Source organism: Cyanistes caeruleus, chromosome Z (genome assembly GCF_971803275.1).
Source record: "Cyanistes caeruleus chromosome Z, bCyaCae1.hap1.1, whole genome shotgun sequence".
NCBI lineage: Eukaryota > Metazoa > Chordata > Aves > Passeriformes > Paridae > Cyanistes > Cyanistes caeruleus.
In genome coordinates, this window is record NC_141732.1 from 47847011 (window position 1) to 47865039 (window position 18029).

Sequence of the window (18029 nt, forward strand, 5' to 3'; positions counted from 1 at the left end):
ATGTACACAGATTGAGGGGAAGCCCCACTCCTCTCATACCCATCTCTTGGTGTCATGGGTCTCTTTGACTTTTTCTGGTCTACCCTCATGACCACGTTTATCTGCATTCCGTCTCCCAGATTCATAGAAGGGAAAACTTGTCGAGTCCCTTTACAACAATGATTTGTTAAAGGGTTGGAATTTTTTTAAAAGGGAAATAAATAAATAAAATGAAAAAGATCATTCCATCCATCTGTATTTTCTGCAAAAGCCTTTTTTCAGTGAAGAAAAGGCTGTGATCCCCTTGTTCCTCCATTTTCATTTCGTCTGTCTTCAAGATTTTCCACAAGTCCCACAGCAACGTGACTTAAATTGGGTGAGCTGGCAGAGTTTGAGCTGCTTCACTTTCTCACAGTACCTTGTGGTATCTCTGCACTCCACTGTGAAAGGAGAAGAAGAAGAAATGGTGATGAAGTTATGAGTAAAGGATTTATTACCTGAGAATATATATCTTTGGGTGGCCAAGAGGAGGACCTTTGTGTTGGGAGATCTTACTGTGAGCATGAGTTTGACTTGCTGCAAAGACCAAAGGTGGACTGCAAGTCCACAGGATCAATGAAGAATTGGTAGGCAACATTTACTTTCAGAGCCTGGGGAAGGGGCTTCTGAGGCTGCTCCAACACTGTCAGTTTGTCTTCTACCAGCATTTTAGAGAGGCTCTAAGGGTTTCCTAACAGTTAAACCAAAGATGAATAACTTAATGAAACTGGATACTTGTTTTAATGGAATAGCTCAGAGACCCTTTGGCCTGTTTTCCACATTTGAAGAGCCAGGGTGTAGGAGTGTCACCCCACCTCAGCTGACTGGAAATTGTCTTGTGTTTTTCACAGGCCAGAAGCAACCCACCATAAAGATTTTAAAACACCTTTTTAACTCCTCTAGGGCTTAGGTTCTGGTATTATTTGTACATTATTTGAGGCCCTGCTTTTTAGTTTGGATAACTGTCCAGTATACATGCAATACCTTGGGATTTGGGACATTTGTGTATGCCAGAAAGAGGTTGGAGTGTCAGCAAAGGTTCTGCTTGATACCTCTAATCTTCCTCATTGCTTCAGCTTCCATTAGGGCCCCCCAAACTCATGAGTTTGGACCTATGTAGTCCACTTTGTCTCTGCTGAGAGGGAACATCAGAGCTGGTGTGAATATAGGCAAACCCATGTGGGTTCTGCTACTTGCATCTGCAATGATTGCAAAGCAACTGGCTTGCAAGACAGAGGATGTGGGCATAATCTCCAAAGAGACACATTGTCTGTTCTCTTTTTTTCATTCAATTTCTTAATTAATAACTTTCTAGTCCCCTGGCAGGCCAGATTTGTTGCTTGCAGTTTGAAAGAAAGCAGTCTTGCCGGCATCACCGTTATCCACCTACCCACTGGATTTGGACTACAGCCATAAGTCTGCTTGTGATTTGTGCTTTTCTTTCTGACTGTACAATTAACTGAAAGTTAATCATAGAATCATAGAATGGTTTGCATTGTATGGGGACCTTGAAGATCATTTAGTTCCAACTCTCCTACTGTGGACAGGGATGCTTTTCACCGGACCATGTTGCTCAGAGTCCTATCCAACCTGTTCTTGAAAACCTCCAGGGATGGAGCATCCACAGCTTCTCTGGAAAACCTGTGCCACAGTCTCATCACCCTCACAGTAAAGAATTTCTTCCTAATATCTAATCTAAAACTACTCTGTTTCAATTTGAAGCCATTCCCTCTTGTTCTGCCACTACATGGCCTTGGTAAATAGTCTTCCTCCATCTTTCTTGTAAGTTCCCTTCAGGTACTGGAAGGCCACAAGTAGGACACCTAAAAAGAGGGCTGTACAATCCCATTTGCCTCAGCCTTTTCACATGACGGGTGCTCCCTCCATTCCTCTGATCAACTTGGTGGCCTACTCTGGACTTGCTCCAGAAAACTACATGAATTATTTCTCATGCTGTTAGAAAGGGGACACAATCCTAATGCCATTGCCAAATGCCTCCACAATGGGCAGCATTCCTCTCTGGGATGCTGAGCTTTAGACTCTGGATTTTGCACAGGTCTGGGCTGGAGGTTCCCCAGGATGCCCAGCTGCAAGGTCCAGCGCTGTGTTTCTGAGAAACAACTCTCCCTTCTTTCCTACTCCTGCACCGCTCTGCCTCCCCTCCTCTCAGCAAAGTACCGTTTTCACAGGGTGTGATGTTGCAGCGCTGCCAGTTTGCTGGTCTTGGCCTCCAGGAGCAGTGGTGCTCCATCACGGGCTTGTTGGTGCGGATGTGCACGCAGTCCACACGCCGCGACTGGAAGCCGTAATTTCCACATGTAGCCGTGCAGACGGTCCATAGGCTGACTCTCCAGTGCACACCACAGACATCAGTCCAGCAGTTCTGGGTGCTGAATGGCCTATGGGCGGGAGAGAGGGAGGGAGCGACAGGAAACATTATATATCCCAAAGGTAATTCACTCAGAGCATTGTAAGCATCAGATACACCTGATACATCAGATACATCTGACCTGAAGGCCAGCAGTTTTGAACTGTTCTCAAGGACCAGACCCTCAGCAGGTGCACACTGGTATACCAACATCAGACTAAATGACCATTTGAACTATTTGAGGATTTGGCTGAAATGCCCTCTCCACGAAGGGCCAAACAAGAGATCTGCTGAAAGGTGAAATGAGTAGTGACCAATGTGGTCCAGCAGGACTTAGTAAATTTTTTATGGCTTTACAGCCAGTGGGAACAGAACCAGCTCTCTGAAACCCTTCTTTTTCTTTCAAGACAGTCTCACAGAAGATGTATATAGGCACACTTGATTCATATCTATTTTTCACACAGGTAGTAAAAGGCGTGAGTGGGAGCCAACAAGCCAATTACATTAATAGTCATGATCTGTCATGATTTATATACCTGTCTCATTTAAAATAAATGTCTTTACAATGTTGACAGTGGAGTTTATCTGCACGAAAACAAAACCTGTGGAGACCCTTTTTTTCTGTTAGAGTTTGTGTTTTAGTAAGTGAGAAGACTGGCACCTTAAGAAGATATAGCACAGCCTTGCAGTCAGGATTTGGCATCCATAGAAGATTTTCCAGTTTTTGGCCAACTGGCCTGAAGCTCCTAGGAACAAATAGGGAAGTCTGGGCTATAAGCCTGATAAGATTTGCTACACAAAGCTGTACGGGTTGCAGCATGACCTCTTTATTACATAGGAGACACTCATAAGTTTTCAGTTGAGTCACGAGTCCATTGAGTATCTCTGAAAAGGGTTGTGGGTTCAGATATAAGACATTTCTGTGCTACCTTGGTAAAGAACTGCATTGATCAGATGACACAGAAGTCCCATCTTTGGTCTGGCAAAATATCTGTCTGTGCTGTACAGCCAGTCGTGGTCCAATGCAAGGCCCATTACACTGCAAACACAGAAGATTCACTCAGGGGAGGGAAAAGACAGGGCAAGTTCCATTGTTATAAAACTTCTAGTGAAATAAAGTGCATATTCAGAGGCTGTTGAGATTTCAACATCTTTCTGCACCTCTGCAGCCTTTGAAGGCTGACTGTGCCTTTTATGCTCTTTATGCCATTTTATGCTCTACTTCACTCTCCTCCAGCAGCATTTAAACTTCATTTCTAGATCTGCTCTGTAGATTCATTACCTCTTCTCTTAAATAATATAATCTGTTAGGGGAAATTAAATGTTCTCATGCCATTAGTTAAGAGCCTATGGTCCATACAGGAAATCTCAATACATTACTTTTACTGTGCATTTTGCAGCATGTAGATTGCCAAATAACTAAGAATGCATTGAAGCAAGGACATATTCCACTCCATTTAATAATTTAAAAGCATTGAAGGACAATAAACGAAAGCAGGAAGCATGAGAAGCACAAAAGATATGCAAGATTGCTCCAAAATTGGGGCTATCCTAACATATTCTAGCTTAACAATTACATTTCAGTTTAACTCTCCTAATCCTCTCCTTTGGTTAAAACATAACTTGGTGTAAGTACGAAGCGTGTATTCGTGCTATTTTAAAATGACATCAACTACTAGTAAACTGTTTTTCTAACTATCTGGAAATTATATCCGAGAACAAGCTGAGGGTTGAATAAGGGGTCATTAATGGGAAGCAAAAATTTTTGTCTGGGGATGGCTGCTGACCGATCCCTCTGCCACCACCTCTCCCTCTTCAGTAGGAGCCCTGCTCCACACTGCCACACACTCCTCAAATAATATGTCCTTCCTCCTGCTATTTCTTCCCTCCCTGACAAGTGGGAGAGAGAAGGAGACACTGCCAGGATTACAGCTGCTTCCAGTCAATTGTCTTGTTGGAGCTGTCATTCATAGGAGTGTGTGGAGCATTTCTGTGATATCTGCAGGGGCTAGCAGTCCTCATCACCAGGAAGCTTGAGTCCCTAGTTTAAAAACAGCATGGGATTACAGAGTGGAGAACAAAATGCCAGGAACATTAAATGAAGGAAAGGAACTAATTCTAGAGATAGGGGTAGAGCAGGTAGGCTGTTTATTTTCTTTGCAAACTGGGAAGTTGATCAAGTCACAATGGGTGACCTGATACCCCATAATGCTACCAAGCAGGTCATGGATCCACTGAGCCAGCAGTATGTTCCTAACTATGTGTAACAGTCTTCTGGCTTGGAGACTGGACAGTAAGCAACCATGTGCAACTTGACCTTTTTTTTTGTAAGCTAGATAGGAGAAATATTGTATGATAATGTGCAGAGATTAGGTCTAAAATTCAGAAATTAGTTCTGAACTATCCGCTTGTCTCAGCTGAGTATGATGTCATGGGGAACAATATAGCCTGCAGCAGTTTTTGCAAAGATGATCCAGTCCTTCCTGAAATTCCATAGGGAGTGAAAATTTTCTTCTTTGATATAAAGTGATCGTTCCAAGCTTAACTTGTAATACAGTAACTCAGTCATCTTTCAGGATTTAAACAAGGATCTTTTCAAGCAGTGAACAATAACATATTCTAGTAGCTGAAGGCACTTTTTACTACGAACGTTATAAAAAAACCTGATGCAATGCAACCTCCTAAGAGAGAAATTGAAGATCTGCAAAGCATCAGGAAGAAGTCTGAAAATGGTTTTACCTCTCCATTCTGCCTTTCATCATGAAGCAAGTCAAGAAAGCTCACACTTTTTGGTATTCTCAGGCAACATCAACAGCTTTGTAAAACTGAATTATTGTACAGTCCTCCTGCCTTGAGACTTATTACAATCCTCAGTCCTGACTTCTGCCAGCCAAGACTGAAGCATTCTCACTGGCTGGAAAGTCGAATTAAGACTTGAAGAAGGCTAATTCCCAGATGTGTCACTAATCACTGTAACAAGGAACTGTAGATCTGTCCACTGGAGGACACAGGGGTCTGCAGTTAAAGTCCTGTTTATGAGTGCCCTGTTCATGTTCTGTAGAATGTGAGAAACTACAGAAATCCAAGCAGGCAGTGCATCATATACAGGCAGAAGGAGATGAACAAATTAGTGGCAACATCAAAAGCCTGCAAACTATAACCTAAAGATACTAGGTTGAAAAATCGCTACCCTCATTTTCAGTCTCTTTTTTCTAGCCCACACAATGGAAGTGTCCTTGGAATGCTACTTTGTTCCTCACCTGGCCCCAGGAGGAGGCTGCCCACTCAACACAGGGCTGCTTGTTACAGTTCTGTGTGTCCACAGGGCGCTTGGACACCTGGGCACAAGCCTCGTTTGACATAGGGACAGAGCTGCCTTTCGCTGTCAGGCGCTGGCATGTCACTCGACGCATCTGTATGCCTCCGCCACAGCTCCGTGTGCAAGGAGACCAGGATGTTACCATCCACCTGTGAGAGAAAGGAGAGCAGATCAGGGAGCAGGCACTTGCCACTGCCTGCAGGATCCTTAGCATGAGCTGGTCTTTATCAGCTGGACCAAAGGCAGGTAGCAGTGGGCCAGCTCATTTAGGGTGTGATCCTGGAACATCTGAGTGTCTCAGCCTTCCATAGTCTTCACTGAAAACTCTTCAGAGGATGAAAGCTGAGAAAACTGCCATTTTTTCAGTAATTTATCTTTCTCAAGGCTCTTTGGGGCTAGAATTAATTTTCTAGCCTTTAAAGCTGTTTTTAGAGGCTTAGTGAATAGTTCTGGTAGCTCTGGTACAGGAGTTGGGCGAGTCTGCTCCTACACCCAGGTGCCATGGAGGCCCAGGTCACAAGCTACAGTCACAATGCTAGGACTAGCCCAGTAGCACCCCTTAGTAGGGAAAACCATCTCTGTGTAATTGCTGGAGTAGCTTGCAGGCCACCTTAAACTTGTGAGAGAATAGCCAAAAGCTTGCTGGGTCCTGCTGCTGCCTGGCTGTACCCCTGACAGCTGCCATAATCCAGAAAACACTGCTCAGAATCAGTTAGCCCAGGGAAGTAAGGACATTATTCTTTCCTCTTGAGCTCAGACCATGCATTCACCATCTGAGGCTGAGGCTCTGAACCCCTGTGTACTGGCATTTAAAAAAATCCAGTCTAACTACCTAAAAGGCTGTAAATAACACAAAATATTAGTTTAATACATTTTGTCATTATAAGGATCATTAGGCGAAACATTCATACAGCCAGGTTTGGAAAAGTGTTAGGTAGGAATAGGGAGAATGCAACTGATTGTTAGTTTTCTGAACAGTTTTATGGTCAAGCCAGAAGTTCGCTTCATTAAGTTTCTGGATACTAGGCAGGATTTATGTGGTTTTGGGAGTAAAATACTGCCTATCACGTCCCCCACCAGCAGTGTTTATGATTACTTTACAAAATAGCAATGGGCATTCTCCAGTCCCATGGGGAGACATCCGTTTCTATTTCTCTGTCTTCTGCAGGTGATTAACTCCAGTGATCACAGAAGCAAGTATAAGCAAACACATTCCCAGCCTGGAAAACAAGAACACTGGTACTTTTTCATGCAGTTTGGCAAGGTTGAACCTGCAATTTCCGTGCTGCTTATAAAGCTCTGGTCTGCATGTCAATCAACTTTTATTTCCAAGTTTACATCTCAGCAGTTTCTCAGGAGCTGAGGGAGGATTTGGGGTTGTGTTACAATTCAGGGAAGGTATAAAAATATATAAACCATTCCCATGGAATTTATTGTCAACAGCAAGGAAAACTGCTGCTAATGAGAGTTGTTTCATATTTCATCAAATCTCTTTTGGTTTCCTCCTTATGACTCAGCTGGCAACTCAGAAAACATTTGCCTGCAAAGAAGAGTAGGAGTATATTTTAGAAGGTAATTAAACAGAAACTTGCAATATGCCCAAGACACAGCAAGAGTGGTGAATCTGGCCACTTCTCATCCAGTTGCTTAGCACCTCTCTTTGCCTCAGCTTAGACTGTCTTTTTTTTTAATACAAGTCCCAAATCACTGTTGAATGAGGGAAGTTGCACTAAATTTCTCTTGAGATGATCACTACTTTTAACTGCTTGTGTACTGAAACATAACATATCCAGACTGAAAATAAGGGAGAGGAGGGAGTAACACCATGGAAAATATGGAAAAACATGTTAACACATCTCAGCTAAGGAGATACTGAATAGCAGAAGCAGGATATTTTTAATATGGAGGGGGTATAACACTACACTGACTGTCTGGATAAGCTCAGGATACTCTTTGCACTAAAGGGTGTCAAAAAAAAGACTTTGTGTGGGGTCAGAGAATCATTTATATTGGAAATGACCTTTAATATCATCCAGTCCAATCATTAACCCAGCAATGCCAAGTCCACCATTAAACCATGCCCCTAAGCACCACATCTGCACATCTTTTAAATACGTCCAAGGATGACGACTAAATCACTTTCCTGGGCTGACTGTTCCAATGCTTGACAACCCTTTCCATAATAAATTTTTATCTAATAGCCAATCTAGACTTCTTCTGGTGCAGCTTGCAGCTGATTCCTTTTGTCTGGTCACTTGGAAGAGGAGGCTGACCCCCACCTTACTACAGCCTCCTTTCAGGCAGTTGTAGAGATCATAAGATCTCCTGAGCCTCATTTTCCCCAAGGTAAACAACTTGAGCTCCCTCAGGCACTTCTCATGGGACTTGTGCTCCAGACCCTTCACCAGCTTCTCTGTCCTTCTTTCTTGTAGTGATGGGTCAAAAATTGAACACAGTACTTGAGATGTGCCAGAGGAAGACCTAGGTGTAGCCAAAAGTTTTTCAAGCTCATTTGTGTTTAGAAGTAAGTGAAAACCAGGGGACTACAAGGGCAGAGTTACAATTCCAAGGCAACCACAAGCTAGCAAACTCCAAGAAGAGGCAGAACTCAGCCCGCTTCAAGCCCACTAGATCTGATGAGGTGTGCCCATTTTACAAAAGATATTTCCACTCTGCTAAGGGAATCCTTTGCAGCTGCAGATACCGCTGCAGTCATGCCCATATTGATGTTCAGGCAACAAACCCAGAATAAAATCACAAAATAGCTGCTAAAATTAGCTTCTTGTCTGTTATATTGTTGGGGCAAAAAGTTATGAAACCATGCGTAACACAAAACAGAAATGATCCTACAGTTCTTGGGTGACAAAATTTCCATGTGTTCAGTGGTCAGAACAGGCATGATATTTATAGGCAACATAGGGTGTGACTGGAATCACCCAAGACATTGTAAGCTGTGAATTCTCTTTCTACCTTGTACTGTCAACGTTTTCCACAAATATAGCTACAAATTCCCAGCTGTCTGGATTAAGCACTTAGAAACTCCCTTTTAGCCATGACTTCTCCAAACAGGCCCCAAAGAAGCTGCAGCGGTGTGATGCACCGCACAAAGAGCTCTTCCAGCACATTTTAAGTGCATGTAAGATATTTTCACGTGAGACAGACGAACCGTGAAGGGCAGTCCCTCCTGTTGCATGCGATGGGCTGCAGAGATGGCTTGGGTGTCTCTCTGCAGTAGGATGCGTTGACTTCGGCCCCATCCAGTAAGCACCTCAGCTGGGGCAGCTGCAGCCCTCTGTGGCCACAGGAAGCTGAACAAGCCGTCAGTTTGTCCACTGACCACCGGTACTCTGTCAGGAAGTGTGGGAGAGGCATGTTAACACTAAAAAACTGACAGCAGGAGCTTAATTAGAAAGGAGAGAGCTGCAGATGTTCTCCAGGGTGAATCCCTGTCGGATTCAGTGCAAAGGAGCTACCTACACCTGCAAGGCACTGATTCAAGCCCCTGACTGCCTTTGGTTTAACAAACACAGTTTTTTGGTGCTTAGAAGCATCAGGCATGGAAAGTTAATTACATGGTATGGCAGTTAAGTGAAACCAGATGCCAGTGAGCATCTATATTTTTAAAGGTGTATTATTTTATGAAGATATGATTAACTGTAGTTCCCAGCAGTATCTATGACTCTATGATCTTGAAACATGGTGTCCCTTATCAATTAATGCAGATTGTCAATCCTGATGATAAATATGAGAGTTGCAACACACTCAAAGTTTTACACCATAATTGAAGGAAAAGTTAAATTCTTCATCTCTCCATCACTGACAATTGGAACAATGAAAGCTGCATATTCTCTTCCAACCCAGCTGCACTACGATGTTCTGTGGCTTTATTGCCATTGTCTTATTTCTAGGAAATTTCTAACAATAACAATTCCAGAACTTTTGCAATTGAAGGGTTTCCAAGTTCACTGTGTGACACTGACCTCTGTGTATTAATAGAGGGGCTTCTGGTTTAAGGGGTTTAAACTCTGCCATCTCTGTCTTTGACAAGAAAATTATCCAGGCTCAACATAAGTATAGCTTGAATCAGTAAGGTGTGTTTTATGCTCAGCAGGGTAGAAATATCAGGTGTTGTTTTGTTAAAGTACAAGACAACTTGTATAACTTGTACGACTTTACAAGACACTGTAAGGTACCCCCTAGTCCTGCAAATATATATCCATGGCAATAAATCATTAAGGCATCTTTTTTCCTGATATGAATGGTGATGGTTTCAGAGGTGAGAAATTCGGGATGAGAAGGCAGTGCAGGGGAAGTCCATGCCAAGAGCTTTCTAGGGTGAAATGACTGAAACTGAAGAGTTACCTTGTATAGCCAGGGACATTACTTGTGTGAGTGAGCCAGCCTCATTCTGAGCAAGGCAGCTGAATTCACCATCAGTGAAATCACTGACATTGACTATCTGAAGAATTCGTCCTGCTGCCAGGAGTTGATGTTGCAGACTGAGAGGCTCGCCAGAGTAAAGCCAGGTGATGTTTGGGGTTGGATGTCCATCGACAGCACAACCTAAAAAACAGGTATATGAGAAAAACCCGCTGAGTATTAAACTTGGTACATGCTTTGAAGTCATCAAAATTAGGGGAAATTAGTCAATTCCATCCCATTTTCTCCTCATTTTCTCATAAGCATAAAAAGTAATTCTGTAGTAAGGAATACCTTCTTGTCATCCAGAATAAAATCCAAAATCTGGACAATCCGCAATATGGAAAATTTCTGATCAGTTTGGAACTATTTATATCAGACCTTCTAAGCTTCCCACTGTTTTTGATTATCCTCATTTTAGTATTGAAGAAAGTGAGATAAGGAAGTTATAAACCTGGCATAAACCATGCTTGAACATGCAATACAAACACAACTTGGTCTCCAAATTTCCTACATAAGCCACAGGACTACCTTCCTCTCTCTCTTTCTTTTTTAAACATTTTTTTTAATGTAATTTATTGTTTGTGTTATTTTAAAAGTCAGAAATTTTTGTTAGACAAAAAAAAATCTGTTGAAAAACCAAAGCAATAAAATAGAGCCTTTACAGGTTTGGCTGGGCTGTGTGGTTTTTTTGTTTGGGTTGGTTTTTTTTTTGTCACACCAATGGGCAATTGTCTAAATAATAACCAACCAAAACCAGCAACTGAAAAACCCCTGATGTTCTAAAGCATTGTGTGAGGGCTGTGGATCACCAGCAGAGATGATGAGATTTAAATTCTCTGTGAGTTCTTTGCCTGTTGACCTGAAGGAAGTGTATCTACAAGACACTTTTACTGTGGTTCTCATATCACTGAACACTTTGCAAGTTTCACAGTTAATTGTAAGACTGGTGTAACTTGTGAAGGACAGTAAAGTTGTCTTGCCTCTTTCCTGGGGGAAAAATTAAGAACTAGGTGATTTCTGTAGTGTAAGCCATCCCCACTAATGGGGTGGGGAGGCAGAAATGCTGCATATGAGGGATGGTATATATCACTAGAACTGCTTGTGGTTTAGGCTTGTCCTGCACTGCTGTGCATGTCACTGAGACATGAAAGGTCTCTAAGTTTCTGAAAATGCAATTTATTCTGATGGGTAGTTATACTGAAGCTTTATATTGTTGTGTATATATTAATATGTATTTGCATGAATGACTATGTTGTATACAAAATCCCTTCTGAAAGAACTGTCCTGTAAAAACAGACATAGCTTATACACAACAATTGTCATACTAGCAGTGTTCAAAAAGAATGGGATAAAAAAAGGAAGAGTACAAATTAAAAATACTAAAAATAGAAGACTCTTCTAAGATGAAGGAATAATGCATCAGCTGATATTTCTTCACTGACATCTCCATGTGATTTGATTACTATTTATTATTCACTGAGACAAGTGAAGGTGTGAATATGAAGCCTCTGAAGCTGCACTACACAATTAACAAATGCTGCAGCATGACATTTTTGTTACTGCTCCTCCTTCCGTTCTTGTTTGATCACCTGAGGATAACCTTAACTAACATATACTGGGCAAGTACAGTTCCTACAACAAAACACCATTATCATTAATCTGCTCAGGAAGATCGAAGAGTTCGATTTTCAAACATCATTAAGACCAAATCCTCGAGACTTAAGGAACTCTTTATTTTAGGGACTCTTGTGACCCTTTTGAATTTGGTTATACCTGTAAACTAATACTAGGGGACTGTGCTACTGTAGTCTTTTGCACCTTTTGCCATTAATCATACCTCCAACTGCACTATTCCTGTCACAGAAGATACTCTCTTGCCCAGAAAAACAGAAGTTCTCTTGCTTATAAAGCAGAAGATCTCACACAAGATGGAAAATGCCAGTGGTGACCTCTGATATGCCCCAGCCATTTGCATGCTGAGGGGTAGATCCAGGCACTGGGGATAAACTGTCTGCCACTCAGGAGGATAAATGCTGGGGCTCTCACTGATGCTGTGGCTACATGCTGGTCTCCTGTTGCTGTCAAAGCCTGCCTGTGCCCACAGTGGGGAAGGGTGAGGGCTGGATACAGCTGCCCTCTGGGACTCATTCACTCAGTGAAACTGGTAGTTCAGAAAGCAAGGGCTCCCTGACAAAAGACTGACACACAAACACAGTAGACTCTGCAATCACAATGACAAAGTTGCATTGGAAATGGACTAGTAAATGCAGACAAAAGTTTAAAAATAAGGAAAAAAAGGGGAAAAAAGCACAGTGACAGTGTAAACTGCTCTTAGTGGGTTCACCTCTTCCCCCTTTTTACTTTTATTTATAAGGGTGAAGAGTTTTAATTTCTTTGGCAAGATCTAATACAATTTTATCCTTGGCAATTATCTCTACCCAGCACCCCCTTCCTGACAATAAAGACACAGCATTCTCTGTGGCTCAGTTATTTTCCCTAATTTTGTAAGCTCTCTATTTATTCCTACTGTTTTGGGGTTTTTTCCCACTCTTGTGCTCAAAAATAACTCACAGTTTCCAAAATACTCATTCTCAAGTAAATGAGTGACATGAAAGGTTTTAGCCTTATACTTTAAAGGCTGCCTAAGTTAAAAACAATGGAAAACAAAAGAATATAAGGAAATGGAAAAACTTGAAAACTGGCTCTATGGCTTTTGCCTAGATTATTCCAATTTTTTTTGTAGTTTACTTGTCTTTTAAGATGTGTAGTGATTTCCGCAGGTCAGCATACACCCATGACAACTAAAAAAGGCATGCTGTGAGACCAGTTTTATTGTTTGCATTTGCAAGCAGTCTGCAGAGCGTAAATGCAGAAAGCAGAAAGGTCAGCTTGATGCTACACACAGAGGAACTGAACCTGAATTCAGCATGCAGATGGTCCTGATTCATGCTGTTTTTGTAAAAAAATGTGTTGTCAGGAAAAGCAATATAATCTTTTTAATACTGACTATTTTACTAGTCGTATGTAAGATTTCTTCTTCCAAAATTGTCTATATAAAACAGTTAGTTAAAGGAACAGCCAGTAATCAATAATATGGGGGAAAATTCCCAAAAGCTATTGCTTAGATATGCACTATCAGTAAGTAATTATTATTTAACAGCAAAACTTTACTAATACCTATCAATCACATCTCACAAGTGACATCTCCTGGACATTTCCCATGTGTATGGATACATAGACTGTAGGATAATATTTTATGCATCGTAAGTCAGAACTAAAGCACAATAAAATCACATGTTCCATTAAAATCTCCTTGTTATCTCCCAGGAATAACATTAATACCATTTAATGCAGATTACTAATACTTACTTTCTATTTCCCCAATCCCTGTGGACACTGACTGTTTTATCCTTTCAAAACTCAAAACCTGTCCCTATAATGACTAAGAAGGAAAAACTAGCTTTGTTTCCAGACAGCTCAGCTATTACAGAACTTTCAGGTATTGGAACCCTTGGGAAGATGATCAGGGAACACATTTTTGGGACTGTTTTGAGCAGTGAACGTTCTGGCATGAGAGGGCCTTTCTGCTTCAGTCCTTCTTAAATAAAGAAAAAAAATACTGCCTTCATCCTTCCTTCCAGAGATTACTGTGACTCTAATTCATTCAAAGTCAGGATGAGCCAGTAATGTGCACAAGCTGGAGATAGAAACACAAATCTAATAAAAATGACATCTTCTAGCAGGGAAAATGTTAATATTTCAAGGATAACAACAGGGTATTTGGAAAGGGAGGACCGATGTTGCACAACTCTACAGTTTCTCAAGAGGAAGGAATAAATGCACACTCCAGGCCAAATTCAGCTCCCCATTACAACTTTGCAACAGTTTCTGAATGACATGTAGCTGCAGAAAGGCTCTGGGCTAACATGCCGATCCTAGGAGAACAAAATATAAAGCTTGCACCACTTTTGCACTTTCAGACCTGAGAAAAATTAGTGCAAAGGCTGTTGATTTTAGGATTCCTTTTCTTTTTGGCAGCCTGATACTGTATGGAAAACAATGGTAAAAATGTCAAGTGAATTTTGCAAGTTCTAAATACATTTGAAAATGTAAACTAAAAATCAGTACAGCACTTCCTGTAAAATAGATGTCTATTCTTAAAATATAGATTATTTTCATGTCTTCATATTTGTCTAACAACTCTCTAATTTACTAACTGACTTTTTTGACATTTACTAATTTACCATTGACATGATGGTTAGCCCCAGGAAATGTTTTTAATATTCATTAAAGATGGAATGTGAGTGAAGACTTCAGATCAAGATCAGGTAGTTTATTTGATTTTGTATTTCTGTGTTATTTTACTGAACTCTAACAGAAAGGAGCTGTGGATCATAGTACATGGTGTTAAAGCAATAAATGTGATGCTCCTTCAGGACTTGAAACATGATGGTATTTCCACTCTAAACTCTACATTCAAGGAAATAAAGTATGCTTTCAAAATAGAAGCCAGTTTAAGGATGAAATGCAGAGTAAAATGTGTGGAACAAACTGTGGAGAAGCCACAGATCAATCTGAATAGACACAAGTTTGATGCTGAGCTACTACATTGTGGCTGACACTGTGCTACTGTGTTCACTCTATGCAGGTGAGATTACTGGTAGTGAGAAACACTCCCCCAGTTTCTGGTCATAGCTTATTTTCTCCTTTGCTGACTGAAATGAGAAGTGAACGTTAAATGGAATGGAGTTAAAATTCAATTACATCCTGTATCTAACATAAGGATGAAAAATTTATGGGATGTATTCAGCTTTCAAAATGAAATCAAACCAAATGAAGGTAGATAAGATCATGTCTGAAAGTCACATGTATGTAATAGCTGTTTTGCTGAAGAGGCAAAACTATGAGAAACTAAAGAGAAACTAAAGAGAAACTCTTTGCAGTTTCTCTTATGAGTAAAGATCTTTCAATATACTAAAAAAGTGACAGACACTTAGCTGTTTGCTACTATGCAAATTGTTTCTCATTGCTTTCACATGCTGAATGAAATAAAATTTATAAAAATCAATGGAATTAGGAAAAAACTGAAAGAATTAGTGTTTATAGAAATATAACTTAAAATTTTTAAGGCAATGCAGATAACATGAATTTATGCTAGAAAGGAAAACCATATATTTAGGAATTCTTGAAATAAATCAATTCAGCTGATAACAGCAGCACTTAAAATAATAGCCAGGTATTTTAAATAAGTAAGGCTGCAAAGGTGAGGTTGAAACATACTATACTAAACATATTACATGGTTTTTAACAGTTCTCAAAACCCCTAAACTGGCTACCCAGTGCCACACATGTTGTTGTTATTAGATATCACTTACATAGCATTGCAAATATACATGGTATTCAACAAAAACTGAGTCAGGCTCATTCCCAGCCTCAAAGTGGTTGTAAAAAATGTTCCCAAATACACAGACACACAGTGGGCCTATTAAAAAGCAAGAGAATTTTCAAGCTCTGGTAGTTAATACTGTTTCCTAAAACCTAGTCTTACAACAGAAATCCTACACACTGAGAATCATGTATAAATAAGGACCGTTCTGAATACAATCAGCAACAGTAAACCAAAAATCAAAACCTACAGTAATGGATACAGCATACTCAAACAGCCACCTAAGCTAACTGATAGGTTTATTAAGTTCATTACAAAAATGGGAAAGGAGTTAAACTATAAACTTCTACCCCACCACTGCCACAGCTCCAGGTAAACAACTTCCATTTGTGGAAGAAAAATGGCAGTCAGATGGGACTCATGGTACAAGCACTGAACAACAGCACAGCACAAAGACAAGACAAAAGACAAAGAAAACAAAAGACAGAGAAAAAGCTGGCACATAATGCAGTTATCAAGATGAAAATGTCAGTACTGCTGTAGAAGTTTTTCTGTATTTCATAACCTAATATAAACTTGTTACATTTTGAAATGGCAGCTCAGGTAACTTCCTGTGGCACTTGGAAAATAAAAAATGCAGAGGAGGTTGTGACAGGTTTGGGAAAGGCAGTGATGCTTGCTCCAGAAGGGCTATAACTTCTGTCCTGAGAGATTTGAGGACTATCATAGAGGGAGATGTTGTTTCAAAACTTGTAACTGAGAAGTCCTTTAGTCAACGTGTCAGAAATCCCCGAGTGTTTCAAACTCCCTTAACGCTTTAGAATAAATCTCTAGTTTTGCAAGAGTTTTGCAAAAATATTTTTGCAAGGATATTTTATGTGAAGGAAGCTGGCAGAATGAGAGGTATCCATATCAGGATACCCACAGCAAGCCTGTTACTCCTATTTATCCACCAAGATTTGTCTCAATGAAACTCTGCATTACTTTCATTAGGATAAAATCTAGGTTGGTGATTCAGGTAAAGCTTAGAGACAAACTTTCAAGGGCTGTAACTCTTAAAACAAACTCAAAATTCACCAAGTGTCACCCCAGAGGCCAGTGATATTGTTTTACATGGAAGCATTTTTGACCACTACTGTAGATCAACGGTTGTCAAATTAGATCATTCATAGCACAAAAACAGCAAGCAGGAAAAAACCTCAGAACAGCAGATTGCCTAGAGGCAATCACTATTTTGACCCTGTGTTCAGAGCTTGGCAATAGGTGGACTAGTGTCTGCTTGCCTGAGAAACAAACACTGTTTTAGTGTAGTCAAAACATTCAACCATTCAGAGGTATCATCACATAATTTTTAAACCAAAATATACAGAGTGTGTATATGCAAAAGAAAAGCCACACATTTCAGTGTAATACTACAGTGTAGTCTGACACAGTCTGCTTACTCTGATGTAGAAGGAAGATGCTTCAACACTTTATGAACTTCATACAACATTTAAGATGTAATCAATGTGATAGTGTCTGATCAGGCAATTAAATGCAAAGAAAATGGAATAATCTTGATATTACTTTTAATTCTAGTCTTTACAGAAAGGTCATGTACCTACCTGTGAATTCTCACAAATATTGTGACAAGGCAGACTTTTCACTGAGAAAAAAATTGAAAGGAACAGATAACACAATTAGAAGGACAGAGTATCCCATGAACCAGGTACCTGGTACTTTATCCTCATCACACTAGACATAATGTTAATATCAAATAAAGTTGCTAAAAATATTCTTTAGCATGAGAACTTCTTTTTAAACATGATGGCAAATTTTTTACAGAGAATGAGGATGAAAATAATGGCATTATGCTAAATAACTTATCAGATAGTCATGATTTTATCTGAATCCTACTGCACAGCTTCTTCATCTGTCTTTTTCCTTAAGGGGAGCACAGATGCCGATTTAGCTGTAATTACTCATGAATTTTCTTTTTGCTAGCTTTGAGCAGATTGCAAATTATTTTGCATTTCTGCTTAAAATTTTAATACAGCAATAATTCCCAAATATAGGAAAATTTAAAAGAGTCTCATGGTAGAGATGGGAAGAGCAAAGGGGAATTACAAGAAAACATGCTTTCAAGAAGATATACACTTGCTCTGAAGTATATCACCAAACATTGAAAGAAATTTGTACTGATGAGATCAGTTGTGTTCATTGGGATCATTTATTACTTTTCACACTGATTTTGAACAAGTGTCAGTCCTATGAGAGCCAGATGTTGTGACACAGCACACAATTGCAGCATTAACTTCTCTGGCTCTGCTTGAAAGAGTTTTATCCTGACATTAGTCTATCTATCTGATCTGGTTCTTCTCCTAAAGTAGTAAGCTGTACATTTGGCTCGCTATAATGCACCCAAGAACATGCAAAAACCTCTAGGTTAATTCTTCTGTCTGCTATCATGTCTAGATAACCCTTAAGCCTACTGGCGAGTATTAGTCACAGGCCTGAAGAGATCCCATCCAAAATAA

At 40.2% G+C, this 18029-nt stretch overlaps 1 protein-coding gene across 6 annotated transcripts in view; it reads right to left on the reverse strand.

Moving 5' to 3' along the window:
- Positions 1-219: 219 nt before the first annotated feature.
- Positions 220-18029, reverse strand: part of ADAMTSL1 (ADAMTS like 1) — a 417470-nt gene continuing 399660 nt past the window's right edge. For all 6 annotated transcript variants that reach the window (XM_023943414.2, XM_023943413.2, XM_086867601.1 and 3 more), the window contains 6 exons: positions 10068-10268; positions 8872-9052; positions 5647-5854; positions 3316-3425; positions 2197-2417; positions 220-419 (listed from right to left, as the gene is read on the reverse strand). In XM_023943414.2, the coding sequence (XP_023799182.2) occupies positions 313-419; positions 2197-2417; positions 3316-3425; positions 5647-5854; positions 8872-9052; positions 10068-10268 (1028 nt within the window). In that variant the 3' untranslated portion in view covers positions 220-312. The remainder of the gene's footprint in view (positions 420-2196; positions 2418-3315; positions 3426-5646; positions 5855-8871; positions 9053-10067; positions 10269-18029) is intronic.